The 22523-nt window shown below is 49.3% G+C and overlaps 1 protein-coding gene across 2 annotated transcripts in view; it reads right to left on the bottom strand.

Annotated features, from left to right (window-relative positions):
- The window catches only part of SLC6A4 (solute carrier family 6 member 4), a 36724-nt gene extending 14890 nt beyond the window's left edge, over positions 1 to 21834 (bottom strand). The window contains exons 1-7 of one of the 2 annotated variants that reach the window (XM_056127349.1): positions 21762 to 21834; positions 6161 to 6601; positions 3495 to 3629; positions 2510 to 2729; positions 1543 to 1681; positions 819 to 953; positions 450 to 553 (exon numbers count right to left, since the gene is read on the bottom strand). In XM_056127349.1, the coding sequence (XP_055983324.1) occupies positions 450 to 553; positions 819 to 953; positions 1543 to 1681; positions 2510 to 2729; positions 3495 to 3629; positions 6161 to 6503 (1076 nt within the window). In that variant the 5' untranslated portion in view covers positions 6504 to 6601; positions 21762 to 21834. The remainder of the gene's footprint in view (positions 1 to 449; positions 554 to 818; positions 954 to 1542; positions 1682 to 2509; positions 2730 to 3494; positions 3630 to 6160; positions 6602 to 21761) is intronic. The other variant, XM_056127350.1, reaches the window with a different exon arrangement.
- Between the last annotated feature and the right edge of the window lie 689 nt (positions 21835 to 22523).

Raw genomic sequence — 22523 nt, 5'->3', positions numbered from 1 at the left:
GCTGTCAAAATTTCTGAAATGAGATTTTTTTTTTTTTGCTACCAAAAATCACGACATTTTTATGCTGTTCAGCACAACTCAATCACTGGGCTTTCTAGGGAAACACACATTAACAAATCATCACATTACCATTCTGTCCTTTAATACATTAGTAAACCAGGTCTAAATGTTTCAGTATTACTACTTTGGTAAAACTGTTCTGAAGTTTCTGAATGTGGAGTGGGACACGGCCTGGAGTCTCGCTGCAGGCTGAGTGACCGTGTGGCTGTTGTTTGGGCCATGCTCTAACTAAGGGTGAAATGATGACAGGCTGTGGCACCCCCAAGACTCAGAGTCAACGTAGCCTGATCCCAGCAGTCTGAGGCCCTCAGTCTGATTCTCCTCCTCCAACCAGCTATTCTGCTTTCACTCAACTTCCGTGTTTTCCTTGGGGGCCCCCAGATACTCACTGGTAGCAGTTGTTGTTGAATTTGTTGTAGCTAGCAAAAGCCAGGAGGACCCCGAAGCCAGGACCAAGAGAGAAGAAAATCTGAGCAGCTGCATCCACCCACACCTGGGACAGAGCAGAGGTGCGGGTGAGCATGAACTGAGCGAGGCTCAGCGGGGCCAGCTCCTTCATGCCATCACATGGCTCTGAGCAGAGTGGGCGGGCAGCACTCAGAGCTCACACTGGGTGACCACGTGCAAGCACATGGATTTTCTCTCTCTGTTTCAGGCACTCACTAATCCCGTGCCCTCAGTCTTCCTCTGCCTGGTGCACGTTTCAGACATTCTCTTCTTCAGTCTGCAAGGTGCCCGCACCTCCCGCACTCTCTTACCCCTGTCTCCAGGAGCTTCTGCCAGTTGGGTTTCAAGTAGAAGAGGACGCCCCTCCAGGCCCCGGGGAGGGTGGCACCCCTTAGCAGCAGGATGCAGAGAATGATGTAAGGAAAGGTGGCCGTCACCCACACCACCTGCAGGAAGGGAGTGGAAGCAGGCTGTCAGCAGGAGGGGGCTGGGTCTTTTATTCTTGCACACACACAAGAAGGGAGAGACCTGCCACGTTCATTCCTGTAACGGGAGGAGGCAAGATCATAGCCTCTTGTCCCAGGCAGGGATCTGACTAACAGCTTAGCCTCACTGCAACTGTCAAGTGCATTGAGTCCTAGCAGAAGACAATCCAGTGGCCAGCGCGCTAAAAGCACCGAGCATGCTCCGAGAATGTCGAGGTTTTGCTAGTTTTGGTTTGACTTTGGGATCACACCTGACAGTGCTCAAGGCGCACTTCTAGTTCTGTGCTCAGGGGTCATTCCCAATGGGGCCTGAGGGACCATATGCAGGGCCAGGGGTTGAACAAAGGTTTGTTTTTGTCAGGCAGGTTCTCTATCTGCTGTTTAGCCCCTTTCCTAGAATTTTTTAAACGGATTTGATGTAAGAGATTGGGCATCCCAACATGTGTTTGGTGTTGAAGGAAACAATGCATTCTACAGCCACTGGCCTCTGCATTTGAGATTCCCTGAGGCACCCTGGCAGGCCTGGGTCAGAAGCCAGAGCCCTTCTCACCTTGCCAGAAGTTTTGACGCCTTTCCAGATGCTGAAGTAGATCACCGTGAAGATCAGCATGATGCAGAGGGCAAGCTGCCAGCTGATGCCCCCCAGGTCTTGGAGCCCCTTAGACCGATGGATCTGCAGGACGTGGCGCCTGGAGTAAGATCAAAGAAAATCTCACAATCAGTGGCCTGAGCTGACTTCCAGGATGCCTCTCCACAGGGTCAGGAGTCACTGTGGGCACAGCACTGCCAGGACCAGGTGGTCTCAGGAAGAGCTGGGGTTGTCCATGCCCAGTCAACAGGAGTGAGCAGTGGTGGTCCAGGGACCCCAGAAAGACCGTCAGTCTCAGACAGGAGGCCACACCTCTCCTTTCCCACTGAAACCCAGTCAGCCAGAAGCAGGACCAGCAGTATTGGCCTGGAGGTCCACAGGGGGTGTACAGGTGGTCATAGACCGTGCTCTGCCTGGCTCAGAGAGACAGCACAGTGGGTAAGGCACTTGCCTTGCACATGGCCGACCTGGGTTTAATCCCTGGCATCCCATATGGTCCCTGGAGCACCACTGGGAGTGATCCCTGGGCACTTTCAGGTGTAGCCTCAAACCAGAAAAAAGAAATATCACAAAAATACAAACCACCTGACAGTAGCTCCAGACTGCCATGACTGAAACACCAGTATGAAAGCAGATGCCCACTCCAAGCCTCTCCTTGCCCTGATGGTGAGCACGCACACCAGAAATGACCGAAAGGTTTAGAGTATCGAAGTAATTGGGTGTTTCACGCCCATGAAGGCCCAAGAAGAAAGGGAGTGATTTTGGCCGGTGCATGCCAGGACAACCTGGCACAGCACATCACAGAGGAGGGCACAGATGGGCCAGGGCACTGAGAATTCCCAATGGGGCAGGCCTGCTTTGCTCCCAAGAAGCCAAGCCCCAGGCCTGTGGCCATCCAGCAGCCATGCCCTCCCTTATGTGTGCTTACGTGTAAAATTCCTCCGCAGGGGATGTGGAGTGCAGCGTCCAGGTGACATTGCCCTCTGAGAAATAGTTGGTGCAGTTGCCTGTGTTCCAGGCATTCTGGCAGCTGGTCCAGGGCAGCCGGTCGGTGAAGGAGGAGATGAGGTAGTAAAGCGCCCAGGCCATGATGGTGTTGTAGTAGGAGGCGATATAGAAGGCGATGATGCAGATGGCATAGCCAATGCCTGGGGTGGGGCGGGCATAGGAGGAGACTGAGGTGAGAGGGCTGCCTGTCAGCGTAAGGCAGAATCAGGGCACTGTGGGGCACTGCTGCCTGGGCAGAGGGCCTGAGGGGGTAAGATCATTCCTGCCATCCTCTAAAGACTCTGTGAGAATCTGGGGAAAATGACAGGGAAGTGCCACATGGTGGTAAGTTCCCTACAGGTATCTGCATGGTGACCTGTTCTAGAAAGTGCATGTGCTGCTAATATTTTTAAAGTGCAGGGAGCAGGGCCTGGACAGATGGTACAGTGGGTAGGGTGTTTCCCTTGCACATGGCCAACCTGGGTTCAATCCATATGGTTCCCCAATCCTGCCAGGAGTCCTGCCTGAGCTCAGGACTAGGAGTAAGCCCCGAGCACAGCCATGTGTGACACCCCCCACCCCCCACCAAATAAATAAATAAAAGTAGAGAGCAGAGGGGTCACGGAAACAACACAAAGTCCTGGGCATATGACCATGCAGAGCCTCAGGTTTAACAACCCCACCTCAAGCACTACTGAGTATTGTTCTGGTGCCCCCAGAAATAAAATAAATGTTTTCTATGTGCTGTAGCTTATCTCTAACTCCTATCTATTATTTCCCTGCAACAATCTATGCCACTTGAAGAGTCAAAAGCAGACTTCCATGAGCTCCCCTTCAGGCCTGATTGCAGAAGGCCTCAGATCCCAGGACTGAGAGAAATCACGCAGCCTTGGAGGACCCCCTCCCACCCCAAACCTGTAAGATACCTTTGAAGATGGGGCAGATTTTCTTCCATACGGAAATGCAGCCATTTCGATGATACTGGCCCAGTGCAAGCTCCATGTAGAAGAGAGGGATTCCTCCAAAAATGGCCATGATGGTGTAAGGGAGGAGGAAGGCACCTGAGGTAGATGAAAGACATTTGCACTGTCTGTGGACACAGGACAGATTTCTGGAACAGCCCAACACATGAGGATCCCAGGGACAACCAAGAACCGGAGCTCGTGTTGCAGAGTCAGCCAGCAGTGAGTGACCTCACACATGCACCCCTGGGCTTTATGCAGTGGGTGGAGGGTGCCGAGGAAGCAAGCTGGGGTGGGAGGCAGGGAGCAAGTGGGAAGGAAGTGCGCCTGGGGGGGTCACAGGTCAGGCCCCGAACCAGCTGAGGCCCTGGACTTCAGATCATTCCCTCTCACATGTCAGAGTTTCCCAGACTGTCTCTGCTGAGCTTAAAACCACACTCAGTGGGCTGGGAGATTGTTCAGTGGTTAGGGTTCATGTGTGAATCCTGGCACCACAGGGTACCCTGAGCATTGCCGGGTGCATCCCTGGATGCATCTCTGTGGCCCTGGGGGTCCCCACTGGTACTGGGGTGGTCCAGATACCCTCAACACTGCAGAACCCGTGGAGTATTGCCTTCTCAGGCCCTTGCACTGGACCAATCTGTGTAGCAGAGAATTGCTGGTGGAACTCCCCAGACCACCTCTTTAGCACCATTTGGTAGGCTTCCCTCAACACACACACACACACACACACACACACACACACACACACACACACACACAGGCAACCCCCCCTGAAGCAGAAGCTCCAGGTAAGGGTGTAAAACCAACCTTCCTGGCTCTCCCCAGATGATTCTTTTTTCCCCCCAGATGATTCTTATGCACCCAATACCTGGATCCACATTTGGGACCCCGGAAGAGACTTCCTATGACAAACTGTACAACAGCTAAGACAATCCACTAGTCACTGAACTCGGATCTTTGTTCTTCTGTATTAGCCCTGCCTGCAGACACTTGATCATTGATGTCAGGTTATATTCCCACAATTCCACCAAGTCAGGACCTTCCCCCCGCCCCTCAGGTGTGGCTGAAAAGGGTAGCTGGTGACAGACACAAACCCTCTGAGCTGCGGTGTGCAGGAAGGTGCTAGTGTCTCCTGGCTGAATTGGAAAATGTCAGGTTGGGGATTGCTCCTTAGCAACCCAAGTTTCATCGTAAAAATGCAACAGCTGTGACTGTTGCCTAATCACACTCCCTTCCATCAAGGGCTCTAAAACCAAACACCTTTTTTTCAGGGCAGGGGGGAGAGGGGAACAGCACAGCCACTTGTGCTCAGGGTTACTCCTGGCTTTGCACTCAGGAATTATACCTGATGGTACTTGGGGGACTATATGGGATGCCAGGTTTGGTCGAGGACAAGACAAACACCCTACCCACTGTACTATGTGTACTATGCTTTGGCCCTAAACCCAGAAACATTAAGTTACAGACCCTCAGAACAGCTAAGCAGGTAAGTCTGGCTGAAAGAAAACTAGGTTGTGTTTTCATGGTGCTGTTCTCCCAAAATGCCTTGATGTGGCTGGCTTTCCAGTGGGGGGTGGGGGGGTGGTGCGGGAAACTTCCCAGGGCACCCGGCACCTCGTCGAGAATACAGGCTAAAGGTGATCCTCCCAGGCAGGAGATAGGAGCCTCCAACTTTCCCCTCCTTCCAGGCAGGAAACAGCGTCCTCAAAGTCCCATGGCACAAATGCCTTTGGAGATGCAGTAAATTCAGCGAACTCTGTGCCAGGCCACCAAGGAAAAGAAGGTGACACAAATGGATTGTGACTAGCAGCTCTATAAAATCGGTTGCCGAAGCACCTGTTGTTTTAAATATGAACTGAACTGATTCTCATTTCTCTTCCTTTTCCTATTCAGATAGCAAGTCTAGTCTGAATAAGAGATGCCACACCAGTCTATCCCCTGCTCCACTCTCCCTGGGCTTCTATGCCTACAGGAACCTGCTCTCTTTGATAATTTATAAGCAAACTGCTCTCAAGGAACTAGGGGCAGAAGCAGGAGCAAGAGACGGCCCCAGGGCTAGAGATGTGTCTCAGGGCATGCTTCGCATGTAAAAGACCTGTACTCCGCCCCCCTCCACCCCTTCATATCCCCCTGGCCCCCTCCACACACAGAGAAATAGTCTCTGACCTCAAAACCTGGACACTCTTGTAAGGAATATAACATACATCCCTGTGAGGATAAGGGTTGGCATTAATGCCCTACCACACCTGGGCTCAGTCCTGGACCCTATCCAGATTGATAATTTAAGACTCTGGACCTGAGCTGACACCCATCTGGGACCTCACACAGAGTCCAAAGGCCCTGTGTGCCAAGCCCAGCTCTGGGACCCTGGAATTACCTCCCAGTTTTCCTCAAGTAGAGCTAAACCCTCTGGACCCTTCTACACAGAAGGTGCTTCATAACCCAGAGAGCATCAAACATGCTAACTTCAAGTTTGGGGTACTGGGGAATCTGCTTCTTCTTAGATATCTCGAAAGTAAGCAGTTGTGTTTAGAAATGCATCAGTCAAACAAAACAGATAGCACTGATTGATCCTCTGGCTTTCCAAAAGGGTCCACAGGCCTCCCCTCATAGCCCATGGTACTGACCCCCTCCATTCTGGTAACAGATGTAGGGAAAGCGCCAGACGTTGCCCAGGTCCACGGCGTAGCCAATAACTGAGAGGAGGAAATCCACCTTCTTGCCCCATGTCTCCCGCTCCCCAGGCTGAGACTCAGCCACTAGGGCAGTGGTGGCCGTGGGGGCAGAGTGCTGAACGCCATCTCCTGCACCCGGGCTGGGAACCGCTGAGTAACCATTGGAGATTTGGCCTGGCTCTGCCTTGTCCCCAGGGCCAGGGACACCCTTCTGTAGAACTCCGTTCTCCTGACAATCATCTCCATCCATGCCCACGGCCGGCTCCTTCTGGGAACTTAGGGGCGTGGTCTCCATCTTGCTGGCTAGTAGGTGCTGCTGATGCCCATCTGCTGAGGACCGGAACTAAGTTCTGTGGCTCTTTGTAGCTGGGTATCGATGAGATCACAGCCCTGCTGGAAAGACACACAGAGAGGCATCTTAGTTGACTTCAGTACTTACTTATCAGACACCTTTCCTGCATTCATAGGGTTTCACACTGATCCAGTAAAAGTGAGACATTTTCTATGAGAGTCAATGAATTCAACTACATCAGTACAGCTTATACAAGATATCAAATCATAATCAAGTAATTTTCAAAGGGGAAAACAAATCAAACAAACAAACACAAATAGGCACTAATCACCAAGATTTTGTGCAGGGTTTATTTAAGAACAAAGCATTTACTTCACTTTAAGACACTAGACTCTCACCCTGGAAATTAGCAGTAACTCAGAATGGAAGAAAAGCTTCCATAAAGTTTCCCAGAGCACTGACTCTGTCCTGCTTCTGTCTGCAAGTAGATCATCACTTCAGCTGTAGCGATCACTTTTTAAAGAGGAAAATGCAAAAGATAGAGGGGGGAGGCCACCCTTTTGGAAGCACCCCTAGATTTTTGAGCTATGGAATTTCTTCACTCTTTCTGCAGCCCAGATCTTAGAAATTGCTGGGCAGGTTCTAGCAGCTTCCAGCTGTTTCCAGAGCACATGTGTTTCACCTTCCTGTGTTCCTTATACGTCCCCACAGCTCCTCTGGCTGTCAGCGGTAACGCTGCTCACCATTCCTGCTCCCCTCTCCAGCAACTCCTGTTGCTAATCCATTTGCCATTTGCAGCAGTGGGCAGGCAAAGTCACCTCTCATGCTTGCCGAGAGTGCTGGGGCGAAGAGCACTGAGGATACAGGTGCCAGCCTGGCGCAGGTCTCCACCCCCAAACCCCTCCGTGGTGCTGGGCTGCCAAAGGCCTTCAAATCACGTCTGTGTCCGGGGCTGCAGGGAAGTCTGCACAACTTGTTCTCATCTGGAATGAGGTCTGAGATGTCAAACGGGATAGAAATCTGAGCCCTTTTGGACTTTAAAACTGTGACCTGTTATAAAGTTTGTAAGCAGCCAAGACTTTTCAGCTAATTTAATTTCTGCTGGTCTAAACTGTCTGAACTCTTGAAACAGTCTGGGAGCTAAAGCATGCTTCTGCTGGCTCAGACAACATGGTACCTAAGAAAAGGTGCCCAGGGGTGGAATGCGGCTATTACTGCATCCCTCTAAGTCTGATTCTCCAAGTGCAGCCGTGAAGGACAGCCAAGGGTGGGAACAAATCAGAACAGCACCCGGTGGCACTTTCAGTTCAGCCCATGACTCAACTCCCCACTCATGGAAATACAAAGACAATAATGTAGTGAGTGAAAATTTAGACCACGACGTCACAGGGTCCCTCCGATGACTGTGTGCAGAAATATTGGCACAGATTCACCACAAATACTAGGGGATACAGATAGAGTTCTAAGTTTATTTTCTTGTAAAGTGAAAAATAAAAATTTATGAGAAATTGTTTCCTAAAATAATGCCTAAAATAATCAGAGAGAAATCAGCTCTATTCAGCTATTCAGCTTGTGTGTGTGTGTGTGTGTGTGTGTGTGTGTGTGTGTGTGTAAGTAAGGGGGCAGGTGTGGGTCTATTTGGTCCAAACCCAACTCTACCCAATCTCAAATAATTCTCACAGAATAGGACTTTTCTGACGAAGAGTGATCTGTTCTTTTTTTATGCTGTTGTTCAGACTCTCTGGGGTGCCCCTTGCCTTGGACCTCAATTAGACTTTATGAACTTTTGTTGGGGGAGGGTATTAGGTCATACCTAATAAATAATGTTTGTGGGATATTTCTGGCTCTGTGGTTGGGGGTTGCTCCTGAGGACCATGTGGTGCAAGGGATTGAACCAGAGTCGTCACATGCAAGGCAAGTGCCCTATGTTACCTCTGGCTCCAAAATTTGATGGACTTACAAAATAACCACATGTCTTCTCATCAACAGTAACTAACCAATCATCAGGCCAAGGGACTGTTTTTTTTTTTCAATGTCCCAATAACTCAGGGCATCTCACACATTCAAACATGTGCTCTACCACCGAGCCACATTTAAAGTCCTTCTCAGGGACTTTTTATTTTATTTTTAATTTCTTTTGGTTTGGGCCCACACCTGGCAGTGCTCAGGACTTACTCCTAGCTCGGCACTCAGGTATCATTTCTGGCAGACTCAGGACTGAACTGCTGGAGAGTGAACCTGGGTCGGTCACTCTCTACATTCCTACCCCAAGGAAATTTTAAAACCAAGTAATTTCTCCTTCCCTGGTGTTGTTGCAGTGATGACCTGGCTGCATGCATGTGTAGCAGTGCCTGTGTACTCTCGCTGTGGTGGTCACACACTTTGTGGAAGGTCACACTTACAGTCTCGGGCCCGCACATCCTTCAGGAGTGATACTGAAGATCCCAAACAGCAACGCTGCCAGGACCACACTCAGCCCTGAGTGTGGCACTCAGCTTGCAAAGCACGTGCTTTTTGCCACTGAGTGATGCCCAAGAAATTTTTTGTTTTGTTTTGTTTTGGGGGCCACATTTAGTCATGCTAGCTCCTGGATCTGAACTCAGGGATCACTCCTGGTGGGGCAAACAGGGGGACCCTAAGGGGTACCAGAAATTGAACCTGGCTTAGCTTCATGTAAGACAAGCACCCTACTCACTGTACTAGCTCTCTGACCCCTTCAAGGGAATTTTTTTTAAACTTTTTTTTTTTTTATTGAATCACTGAGATAGACCATTACAAAGCTTTCATGAATGGATTTCAGTCATACAGTATTCCGGCATCCATTCCTCCACCAGTGTACATTTCCCAGCACTAGTGTCCCCAGATTTCTTCCCATCACCCCCAATAATCTCCTGCCTTCCTCTAGCCTCTATGGCAAGATGACAGGCGCTTTTCTTCTCTCTCTCTCTCTCTCTCTCTCTCTCTCTCTCTCTCTCTCTCTCTCTCTCTCTCTCTCCCTCCCTCCCTCTTTCTTTCTCTCCCTCCCTCCCCCTCCCATCCCTCTCCTTTTGGGCATTGTGGCTTGCAATATTGATACTGAAAGGTTATCCAGAATATCCCTTACCTACTTTTAACCCTCAGATCTTATCCTCTGTGATCATTCCCCTCTATTATTGTCATACTGGTCTCTTCTCTATCTTACCTACCTTCAGTCCCACACATTTGTGGTTAGTTTCAACCATTGACCAGTCCTCCAAACCCCTGTTTTCCCTGGAATATAAGGGATTTTGTGGGGGGGGCACACCCAGCTGTGCTCAGAAATTACCCCTCTATCACTCCTTCAAGGGAATTCTTTAAAGTTATTTTGATGCTTTTGTTTGAGGCACTGTAGTTTGCAATACTGTTGATGACAGGATTTCATGTACCCAAGGTTCCAACTCCACCAAAATGTCCTCCCTCTTAATTGTGCCAGGGTCTATTTTATTGTCTTTTAGAGAGAAAAAAAAATGAGGAGATGCCAATAATACCTATCTATTTCGGTGATGGTGCTGGGATCAAACTCAAGGCCTCACTTACGAAGAGTGAGTGCACAGCCAAGCGTAACCTGAATTTGACAGGGTGGATGTTTGAAGGAGGCCACTGCATTTCCCTCCGGTCACAGTCTCCACATTAAATGCTGAAGAACTTGAAGACCAGATGGCAGAGATAAAGAGCTTTATCACACTGGGCCAGATGGCACCCAGCAGATAAGAGTCTGCCCACAATCAGAGCCCCTCTTGACCTTCCTTTCCCCGCCTTCCCAGTTCGACATAGGAAGTGTCCTTATACACACTCTCCTCTCACTGACAGCATCTGGGGATCCCCTGCGTCAGCCAGGGCCTGTCCTACTGCAGTCTCTGGAAAGCCTGTCTCCACAACAGGGCAGCAGAGCCCAGGGGTTTGTTCTAGATTTTATTTACTCTCTGCCCTAAGGCATCCTGCAGAGAGAATGAAAAGTGGCGTGTATATGTGGAGGGGTGTTTGGTAAACATCTGGGGGGCAATGTGTGTTTTGGGGGAGGGTCCACCCTCAAAGAATCTGATCTTTATTTCTTGGCAATTGTGAGATGTAGCAACTAGAAGTCCCGATTCTCTCTTTTGGTTCTGAGCCATTATGAAGAAACTGTTTTCTGAAGTAGCCCCCAGTACCTTTTTATTTCTTAATTGTTATCAATTAAAATAGTAGCCAGGAAACTAATTAAAAGGTTCCCTTGGCTGGTAGCTGAGTTCAGTCTGTCCCTCCAGCTCTGCTTTATGGGGTTCTCCCAGTATGTCCCCACCCCCACTCATAAAACTGGGAGTGCAGACAGCTAAGCCACATTCCTCTACAGCACAAACAGGCAGGAGACAGGCTGCTGTATCTCTGCGCCTCTCCTACAGGGAAGGTCCTCCCAGCCCCCAGGCCAGCCAAGGACCAGAGACCTACGTCTGCGTGTCTGCGTCCCCAGGTGCCTACAGCATGTGACATATACCTCCCTCCCAGGTCTCTTCCTCACTTTTCTGATTCTACAGAGCCCTGAGCAGCCTCTATGACTGAGTCCAGCAGCTAATGATGGCTGGGAGCAAGCTGACCCAGCATTTTAGAAGCAAGAGTTGTTAAGGTCAGTCAACTTATTTGTTTATTTTTTTTTAAATTTTGTTGAGGGGATATTTGGGGCCATACCCAGAGGTGCTCAGGGCATACTCCTGGATCTGTGCTTAGGATCTCTCGTGGCAGGGCTTGGAGGGACCGAATGCCAAACATTGAACTGGGGTTGGCTATGTGCAAGGCAAGGGAACTATCTCTCCTATCTCTCCCTGCACTCCCACTCTGGCTCCAAAGCCAATTTTTGAGCTTGCTGTCAGGAGAGGCAGGGGGACAGGACTCCGAGTTTGAACCCTGCACCGCACATCCCCTCCCTAAAGCCACACTGGGTGTGGCCCTACTGGCCCTCAGCACCCCCAACCTCTGGCTGATACCACCCAGCCAAGTTTTACTAGAGTTTCTCCCGATGAAAACAATGAAGAACGAAGAAATGCTGTCTGGAAACGTCTTCCCCTAACAGGACCACATTTGGCCCAGGAGTATTAATTAGGTATTTATGCTGGAAGTTGCTGGGGGTAGGGGAAAGAAAGGTCACCAGGGCCACCAGAGCTACTGGTGGGATTAGGCCTGCAGCGCCAAATTTCAAATCTAGAGCCTCACACATGCATGTCCTGTGCTCTACCACTTGAGCTGTTTTCCTGGCCTGAAAACTATACTTTATTTATTTTATTTTATGGGAGGGTGCTCTCCAGCAGTGCTCTAGGACCTGTCCTGAGGATATTTAACTCAGCTGCATAGACCTGAAGGGTCAGTGCTGAAGCCAGCAATGCACTGCTGTCGGGCTCAGCAGTGCTGGGGAGGAGAAGTTGGGGACATCAATGCATCAAGGTTACGCCAGGAAGGCCATATGGTGCTGGAGATGGACTCAAGGCGTCCACACACAAGACTTGTGCTGCAGCCTTCAAGCCTCCTCCCTGTTCCCAAACAAGGTTTTCCAATCCTCCTGGGTAGAAAGACTGCAGGGAGGCTAATTTAGAGCTTAGATTGTCCCCAGGGGACTATAAGTTTCGCCAGGGCCAGAAAAAAGCCCTATAACCTTCTTCTGCACTCCTGATGTGTACCCTGCTGCGGGCTGAGCAGGGAACAGGCTGTGGGTGGTGCCAAGAAATAATAGCTTACGGGTAGGGACCTCATCCCCAAGTTCCCACAGATGTGGTTAATGGGCTAAGATCTACTCTCTGCTCATGTTCCTGCCAGTTCCCACCACCTCCAACCTCCTAGGAAGGTCTGTTTCTATTTAAACTCCTGATCAAGTCTCCATTTCCTCTTTCCACACACCCTGCCTCAATAGCCAGGGGAACCAGTTTGTGAATAAGCATGTAATTACAGTTATTAGTCATAAAACCGCCCAGCCCTTTGGAAACACCCGGGACCCGATTTGTCTGAAGACCATCTAGGCAGAAACTAGAAATTTTGTACTTTGACTGTGTGTGTGGTTGTGTGTGTGTGTGTGTGTGTGTGTGTGTGTGTGTGTTGAGATGAAAGTGGGTTTTTATTTCTTAGGACACTCAATTTCCATCTCCAAAAATAAAACAAAATGCACCATGGATTATGTGTTTACCACTGAGATAAGACTGATTACAGGTCATATAGCCAAGTGGCAATTTGCATTTCCTATTCACAGGGAGTCCAAAGTTCCCTCCGAGGCACCTATTTCAGATGACAGGAATGACCAAGGTCCCTGGTGCTACTCCTGTAGTTAACAGGGAATCTGGCCCTAGCATTCATTCAGAGCCACCTGCTGTGCACCTGCTCTATGCCAGTCTCTGGGCAAGCCACGATCCTGCCTTCACAGGACCAGATCAATGCCTGAGAAAAACTGACAGGCGGCGAACAGCGGCGCCCACTGGCAGTCAGATATCTGCTCCCCAGATATGCTGGCTGAGCCCCACATTCTTTACTCCACAGCTTCTGCAGGAAAGAAAGATTTTCTTTTTCTTGCTACTGGCAACTTCTGTTCCCGAGCCCTTTGTCTCAGGCCCTCGGGTTCTGGGGCTTTACTGTGTGAGATGGCGGCTGCTCTGCAGAGGAGTTGGTTGGCTTCTCTGTGGGGACTGGAAACTGTGGGGACCACAGGCTTTAAAAATGGAGACTCTAGGGGAAGGAGAGCTAGTACAGTGCGTACAGTGCTTGCTTTATATTGCCTTACACGTGGCCGACCTGGGTTCTATCCCTGGTATCCCACATAATCCCTAGAGCCCCGCCAGGAGTGATCCCTGAGCACAGTCAGGAGTAAGCCCTGAGCATCACCAGGTGTGGCCCCAGATCAATCAATCAACCAATATTAAAATGGAGACTCTATGATATAAATGGAGGGAGAGAAAATCTGCCTGATTGGGGACTTGCAGGAGAGAAATGAGCCCTACACATAGAGTTGTGTCTTTATTCAGAAACCCCCTGCTCTGGGGTGTGTGAAGGGACGCAGGGACTGTGGTGGAGGGCGACAGACACTCTAGTACAAGGTGTGGCACAGTCTCAGTGCAGGCCAAAACATTCTAGTAAATCATGATACCTCTATAAAAAAATTCCTGGGATGAGTTAGTTGAATGTTTTTGAAAATTAAATAGGCAAAAATGTTCAGGGCCATTCCCCAGGGAAAAGGATCTCTAACCAGAATTTCCCCTGCCCGGAAGAGGAGAAAGTCAAAGCTGCTCTGTAACTGGAGTGTAAATTATAAAGGATCAGCCATTTATGGGGCTGAGATCACCACAGAGACTGGCAAAAGTACAGCAGTTTATTTATTTTGACTTTAAAAATTGGATTTGGCAGAGACAGGCATAAAAAGTCCTCCTCTGGTGAACATGAATGTTCAAGCCTCAACTTAACACCTCTTCTGAGTCACCACTTAAGAGTTTCCATGTGTCCACAAACCACAGCTCTCTTGTCTCGTAGATTTGTACTAGAATGCCAGATCCACCACTTGAAGATCAGCCTGTGTGTCTTTGGGCAGTTCGCTTAACCTCTCTGGGCTTCCTTGTCCTCCTATATTTAAAAAAAACCTAAGTCCTCCTAGGGCTAAAGAGATAGTATAGCGGTTAAGGCACTTGCTTTGTATAGAGACTCCAATTTGATCTCAGGCACCACATATAGTTCCTTAAACACCACAAGGAGTGAGGTCCGAGCACCAAGGAGTATAGTCCAAAACAGCTCACTTCTCCCTCATGCACTATAAAATCCTCCTTCCTAGAGGCTGTTGTGGGAATTCAGTTAAAGCCCAATAAATACTTAGCACAGTGAGGGGCTGTGGGAAGTAGGACAAATGAGTCCACCCCACAACCCTACCTGCACAACCTAGAGTTTTTGTACTTCTCAGCTCAGTCAGGAAAGGAAACTGAGGTCTCCTGGGGCCAGAGCGATAGTATAGCGGGTAGGGCATTTGTCTTGCATACGGCTGACTGGGGTTTGATCCTTGACATCCCATATGTTCCCCCGAGAACCACCAGGAGTAATTCCTGAATGCAGAGCCAGGAGGAACCCCTGAGCATCACTGGGTGTGACCCAAAAAGCAAATAAGCAAACAAACAAACAAAAAAACAACCAAACAAACAAAAAACCTGAGGCTTCCAAGGCTAAATGACCTGTAATTCACAGCACTATGAATGAGTAGTTTGAGCCAGATGCTCAGGTCTCCATTCCCTTCATGGGGAGCCCTCAATGTACGTGCTAGTTCATCTCAACCAGAGGCCTGGTATCACCTGGGAAACTTGTCAACGGCGGGTTCCCGGGCTCTTTGCCCAGAGATGCGAATTTAAGAGATTTGTGCAAGGTGCAGCATTTTCAACAAGCACCCAGGTAACCAGGGACAGCTGGGCCCCCAAGCATGTCTCATGCATCCCCACCCTACACCTTCACTCCCTTTTATTAGCCTGCACTCACTGAAGCCTGACTTACTTTTCCATTCGTCTCTCCACAAAGCTGCTGGCAAGAGTCTGTTGCTCCTCTCACTCTTCACTGGCCTCTCCCTCTTGATTGGCATGTGTTATAGCCCGTCATGTCTCCTATCTGTGTATCTGCTTTGTAGCCACCTGACAGCAAAGTGTCTTGCATGGCGGCTGATGGTGCCTGAACCCTGCTGGTCCCTGCAGATGTTGACTCTGGGTCTCACAGGCCAGGAACCAGCAGGCAGGCAGCCTGGAGTTTCAGGATAGACTTCACATTTTTTTTTCTCCAGACCTCATTCTCAGAACCCACCACCACTCTCTCTTCACCCATTAGGAAGATCTGCAGTGCCTTGGAGGGCAGCAAGAGGCTCCCCAGAAAACATTCTTTTTTTTTTTTTTTTGCAGGCGGAGATTCCCAAGCAGTGTTCAATAGTCCCACAATACTGCTTTTACTAGATTATGAGGTGGAAAAGACTGGAACTTCTAGGGTTAAAAAAGCACTCACAGTGTGCTTTAGACTGAAACAAGTACTAGCAGGCAGGTCTGTCAATGGTCTATGTTCCAAACATTCATTGCCGAGTTGTTTACTTGGAACTTGAAATATATTTTCTACCTTCTGAAATAAATGTGATAAAGATTATTAACATCCCAAACTGCTTCCAAAATCTGAGTTGAATCATAAAATAGGAAAATATCTTAAATGAGAGTTGCAGGGCAGAGGCTTGCTAAATACTATAAAACAGGATGACAACGAAATGGATTGGAAGTTATTTACTTAACATTCTGGCTCTTGAGAAAATTTAATTTGAGGAGAGAAGGACAAGGAAAGAAAGAGACTCTTATGTAGATTTGGTGGGCAAGTCTTGTAGGTACTGTTAGAGAAATTTAGACATTCACACAGACTTATTACTTTGAACTATCTTCACAACTTACAACTACTTGCTGCCACCGAAGCTGCTCTCCTTCCATGGCTGGAATATGTTTCAAGGTGAACAACTCTGGGAAAGAAACTTGGGCACCCTGAATGGGTGACATGCTTTGTCAAGCAGGATTACAGTATCACTTACACCTTGTAAACAACTGCCATTGTTATAACACAAGTTGTGAGCAAAGGGCTAGAATTAGTTGTGTAGGAACCATAGAAAGAGTTCTATGCTATCCACAGAAATCAAGATAAGAGACTGGAGCAACAGTACAGCAGGTAGGGCATTTGCCTTGCACATGGCCAACCCGGGTTCCATCCCCAGCATCCTATATGGTCCCCTGACCACCACCAGGAGTGATCTCTGAGTGCAGAACAGAAATAACCTCTGAGCATTGCCAGGTGTGGCCCCAAAATTTAAAAAAATCAATATTAAAAACATGGGAGCATTTTCAGGTACAAACTTTCTTTTCCTTTTCACAGATATATCACTATGACTATTTCAAAACAGGTATGAGGGCTGGAGAGACAGAACACCAGATTCTATCTCTCCAGGCACTTGTCTTGCACAGGGTTTGATCTCTAGTACCTCTTATGTCCCCCAGAACCATCAAAGAGTGATACCTGAGCACAGCCAAGAGGAAGCCCTGAGTACAGCCACGTGTGGCCTCAAAACCAAAATAAAATAAAATTTAAAAAAACAGATATGAGAGCTGGAGAGTTAACCCAGCACATTGTTCATATGCAGAGCAGGAGAGAGGGTATAGTAGGTTAAGTGATTGTCTTGTATTCTCCTGACCCAGGTTTTATCCCCAGACCCATATGGTTCCCCAAGCTCTTCAGGGGGAGTGAAGCCTGATTACATAGCCGGGATTTAGTCTTGAGCACTTCCAGGTGTAAAAACAAAACATGTGTTCTATGCCAGAGGCCTGGGTTCAATTTCTGGTGTCACATAGTCCTCTGGGCACTGCTCAGAGTTATCCCTAAGCACTGTGTTAAATGTAGCCCCTAAAGTACTTTCAGGTGTGGCAAAAAAAAAAAATTAAATTAACTAAAAAAAAAACACCCCAGATACGCTTAGATCCACAAACAGAGTCAAGAGTGGGAGCAGGGAAAGGTCAGAGGAAAACCAGAGTGGGGATATGATATTGTGAAATGAGGGCGGATTTCGTGTGGTGGCAGAGGAAGAGGTGGGAGGAGGAGAGAAGAGAGGAGTCTGGAGTGGAATGAGATCTGATGGAGATGAAAGGATTGGGGGAGGTGGGCCCGTTTCTATGTGTGTAGTGGGGGGAAGTCAGGAGGAGAGAACAAAGTGGGAAGGAAAAAAATGGGGTCAGCAGCAGAGTACACAAAGCCTGGGGTGCCCCAGGATGTCTGTGATTTGGATGCTGCAGCTTGAACTGATGGGGCCTCTTCTCACAGATCAAGAAGTTCTGAATGTGCTTTACTGAATTACACACATTCTCTGGACATTCATGGAAGATCAGTCCCGCATTGCCAAGATTGGTCAAGAGCTCAGCTATGCACTGAGATGAAGGCAAGATATGAGAAATCTCTGATCGCTGGGAGTTTCATCCCAGAAAGCAACCCTGTAAGTGACAAAGGTAGTATGAGAAATTTGATGGTGTGCTTTATGTTTATTTTTTGCTTTGTTTTGTTTGGGGGCCACACCCAGCCAAGGCTTACTCCTGGCTCTGCATTTAGGGATCATTCCTTGTGGGGCTCAGGGGACCATATGGGATTCCAGAGATTGAACCCAGGTCAGCCATGTGCAAGACAAGCACCCTACCTGCAATATAATTGCTCCAGCCTTACACTGTATGTTTGATAATAGTATTTCACTAATGTGTTACAGTAAGAAAGGGGCTGGAATTGGTTGTATAGGAAAATGGTCTTCTAAGTAGTCAGTGCTGAAGTTTTCAGGAGCAATACATGTGGGTGTCTAGAAATTCTAAGGGTTCACCAAATAGATGCATTTCTAAAGTACATAATTATTGTGTCATGTCAGGTATTATATACAACATATCAAGTTATATATATTAAATATGCAAGCATGAGATCATCCTATAGGCGTGTGGGCACATGTGGAATGATGTTAAGACTGGTGGATCTGGATGAGGATTCACTGGATCATTTCTCTGAGTTTTCAGTTGAAATTTTTCAAAAAGAAAAACAGTGGCCATTGGGGTAGGGTTGGGAGTGGGGGAATTCTAGCTCTTTGCACAGACCAGGCTGGGAAGCCTCCGACCCAGCCACTTCTGTGAGCTGTCAGCAAAGGGGAGCCCCAAGAGTCTCTCCTCTCCCTGCTCTCCCCTCCCCTCTCCTCTCCTCTCTGGCCTCCCCAGTGCCTCTCCTTAAACAAGAGAAGGAGCCAGCTAATTTGATTTGCATTTTAAAAACAACATGATGAGTGGAGGGAAGAACAGAAGTATAGGAGACTCAGATTCTAGGCCTGACTGAGTCCTTAGGCACCCCTAGACCTCAGGCAAGCTTGAGCAAATCCTTCTAGAAAGCTCTGCCACCCCCTAATATTAAGGAATCCCTTAGTGAAAGAGCACGGTTCAGTTTATTTTCATTTTATTCAGCAGCTCGCTAACAAAGGGAATAAAAGGTTCTTTCTTTCCTTCAAATGCCCAGAAAGACCCAACAGAAATACTCCAGAAGGGACAAGCCAGCTGAGGGTTCAAGTGCTGCCCCTCCCAGCTCACCCACCAGCCACAGCACTGGATTTTCCCAGCACACAACACTCTCTGAGCAGTGAGTGTCGCTCCCAGACGCTCGGCCCTATCTCACCTCTTGCCTGCCCTCTGCAAATAATCTCAGGTACAAGGAGATCTTCCCCTCTCCCTGGGCCACTTGTCAGCATCTCGAAGCCCTGGCCACCCAGCTGCCCAGGACGTTGTTGTCTTCGCTTTACATGGCTGGGCTTTATCTCAGTGAGGACTTGGCAGCACAAGGGCTTCTGGGGCAAAGAGTGCGCCCTCCAGTCCCATGGCTTGCGTCCCCCCTAGCTACCCTGGGTGCAAAACACAGTGGCAGTGGGGGAGCTGCGGCCAGGTTCCAGGGGAACTAGAAGGAAGAGCAACAAGGCCGCCTGGCTGCCTCCCACCCACCCCATTCTCCTCACTTGCCTTCCCCATTCCATTAAGCACAGGGCAAAGAGAACTTTGCATTTACAGAGGGTTAGCGGGTTGATAACTGAGTGCTCATCTTCCCAGCGACCAGTGCTGACAAAGGTCAGGCTGGAGGGATGGCCCCTGGGCAGGCAGAGCTGAGGTTAAGCCATCATTTCTGCATGGAGACCCCAGAGTATTTGCATTCTGCCTAGAAATAAGGAGTTTCGTGCCATCCATGGAAGCACTTCACTTTGTCTGCTTCTGCCCATGGAAAGCCCTTTGCAGCATGCCTCTTGAAAGGGATCATTTCATCTATTTTCCACCACATCCCTCTAGAAGGATGATTCTCTTCCTTCTCCAGGCTCTATTTGACCGGAATAAGCTCAGAAATCAAATATCCCCAAAGGCAAGGTGAGTCAACCTGCTTCAAGTATGGAGAAATGAACCCTTCCTCAGGCCTTTGAAACTTGCACCCCGGGTGTCTGTTTGTGGTACCCCACAAACTTCAGGACAATGAAACTGACTGGCACAAGCTCAGTGTCCGGGGAAGAAAAATCTCACCGGTCTAAAGCTAAGCTGCTGAGGGCAGCCATTTCCACCGTATGGCATTGGGGACTCTCACAAAGATGGGGAGATGAACCCCACTGTGGTTTGGACATGACTAAGGTGCAGCCTCAAGTGTCAGATTGTGCAAAGACTCTACCTTAGAGAGAAACTCTAACAGGAGGAGAATCTTGATGGCAAGATCTGGAACATTAGGGCAGAGGGTCCTGACATTCTATCATTTTTCTCCTTTATTTCAACTCAAGTTTGTTTAGTGCAGAGAATTCAGGGAGCAGTTACAGAATGAGTTAGAGGGACAGGACATGGTGTTATCAGCCCAACCTCTTAGCCAAAGACCAAGTCTCAGGGGAGAGTTTCTAGGAATGGTTGAGGTCTGTGATGTTTCCTTAAAATGGCAGAAAAGTGCCTGCATCAAAAGATGCCATGGGCATCTTTAGGAAAGGGAAAAAATGTCAAGTCATGACCACATCCTGTTGATTCATTAAAGTCAAATTAAAATTAAACTTCAGGCAGCCCTGTCCTCTCAAATAAAAGCATTTTATTGGGAATGAAGGAGAAGGAACAGTGCTTTGCTGGCTTTGTGTTGGGAAGTACCTATGTTTCTCTTTGGAAGAGCAGAGTGTGGGGTACAGTTTGTAAGAGACAATCCCTCCAGGAACGCATCGTCAGTCTATCCTCACCTTGCACATCTACGAAACTCCTTCTCTGAGTTTCATCAAAATGCTCAGACAATCCTAGACGCCTCCTCTCTCCCCAGAGGAATTTGAGGTTTTGTGAGTCCATTAAATCTTCTCCATTACTCCATACCCATCCTACCTCCGCCCCCTGACCATCCTTAGTATTTCTATTTCTTTCCAAGGAGATGGAAAGAAATGGGTTTGAATCTGGGCTGGTAGTTACATCCCCGAAATGTCCTGAGCCACTCATCAGCATTGAAGTGACTTGAGAATGAAGTTTCAATTCACTCTGGTCGGTGGGATGAGGATAGGAGGAAAGGGAGAGGAGAGAAAGAAAAAGGAAAAGGAAAAGGAAGAGAAGGAGGAGGAGGAGAAGATGAAGGAGAAAGAGAGGAGAGGAAAGGGAGAAGAGTGGAAAGGAGAGGAGATGTATCCCTCCAAAGGACTTGCTTAATTTGCACAAACCCCTTAAGAACCTGCCTCTCCTGCACTACGGAAGCGGCCAACCCAGCCAGAGTCTGCAGGAATTAAATGTACCTCTGGGCAGCAGGTCAGAGAACAGAATCAAGCCCATGCGCCTCATGCACTCCTGAAAACCCAAACATTCATGCCCCTCCATCTCATGAAACACAAGTTCCCAAATTTGCCTTCTAAGACTTCTTAGACATTTCCTCTATGTCACGGAAGGCAAAACACATTTAATATTAGATTTTGTGGTAAGAGCTAGCAGGTCATAAGTAGACCAGGGACCCGGTTCAAAAAATTTTTTTTTCTCTTTTGAACAAAATTGATCATAAAAAGACCCACACGCACCAGCCTTTGTAACGTCTGCCTCGGAAATCCTAGCCCTCTCAAAATTCCCAGGAACCCCAAATGAAAAAGAAATTCAATCTAGCCAAGAAGATCCAGGGCAAGAGGAAATGCGCTCTTCTCTTATTGTTCAGCCCCAGGGATCTATTTTTCAGAACTGGATTTGAAGGCAGTCATTTATTTATTTATTTGTTTGTTTGTTTGTTTTATTTAGAAAGCGATGCACGGCTTACCCACTTCCCCCGGCTCCAACCGCTCGTGGGAGTTGGCGTCTCCGAGACGGTCGGGAAGGACCGCGCCGAGGCGGCCGGCCCCGGAGTGTCACTCGGAGATTTTTCTAGGCGTCTGAGCATGTATGTCAACGGGCCTCTCGGGCAGGAGCGCCTCTGCCGAACGCTCGGCGCACGCGATGGCCAGAGTCACGCCCCGGCGAGCCGCGGGGAGAAGCTCAGGGCCGCTCTCTCGGGCGCCGGGCGGGCGCCGGGCGTCCCTGGGGGAGTCTCCCCGCCCGAACCCCGGCCCGACCCCCGCCCGAGCCCGCGCCCGTCCGCCCGCGCCCCGCGCCCCGCGCCCCGCGCCCCGCGCCCCGCGCCCGCCGCCCGCCGCCCGCCGCCCGCGCGCTCGCCGCTGCCCGGGAACGAAGTTCTGCAAGAGGCGCGGGGAGGCCGCCGGAGGAGAAGCCGACCCACCTGCTCGGGCTCTCGGGCTCTCGGGCTCTCGGGCTCTCCGCGGCCGGCGGGGCGACCCTCGCGCCCTCGACGCACGGCGGCTGCTGCCTGTGGCGCGCCGGAGCCGGGCGGCCGTATTTGTACTCGCGGCCCCTCACGAGGTCTGATCTCTAGATAGCGGCCGCCAAAGAGCGCGGCAAGAATTTTTGCGTCACTTTGAGCCGCGTAAACTTTACCAGCGACTCAGCCAGGCTCCGGGGCGGAGGGGCGGCTGTCTGCGTGCTGGGGGGGCCGGAGAGGGGAGAAGGGTGGGGTCTGGGGAGGGGTTCCGCGCCCCCAGCACACACACACACACACACACTCTCTCTCTCTCTCTGATGGTCCACACAGCCACACGCAGCCACACTCACACAATAGCCACATCCAGTCACATTTACACTCTCATACACGGTCACACACACACACACACACACACACTGATAGTTGCACAGCCACACACAGTCACATTTACACAGTAGCCATATCCAGTCACATTTACATTCATAGGGTCTCTCTCTCTCTCCCTCTCATACACACACACACACACACACACACACTGATAGTGACAAAGCCACACAGTCACATTCACATAATAGCCACATCCAGTCACATTTACACTCTCATACACTCACATTCGAATACACAATGTGACTCACATACGCATACACAGTCACATACACACATGCACGCTCGGACAGTCACACAGCTACATGCACAGGCATTCACAGTCATATTCACGCCCCC

This window comes from Sorex fumeus, unplaced genomic scaffold, assembly GCF_029834395.1.
Source record: "Sorex fumeus unplaced genomic scaffold, SorFum_2.1 ptg000063l, whole genome shotgun sequence".
NCBI classification, from domain to species: domain Eukaryota; kingdom Metazoa; phylum Chordata; class Mammalia; order Eulipotyphla; family Soricidae; genus Sorex; species Sorex fumeus.
The sequence above is the reverse complement of the archived record's forward strand: the minus strand, read 5'-3'. Positions and strand labels throughout refer to the sequence as shown.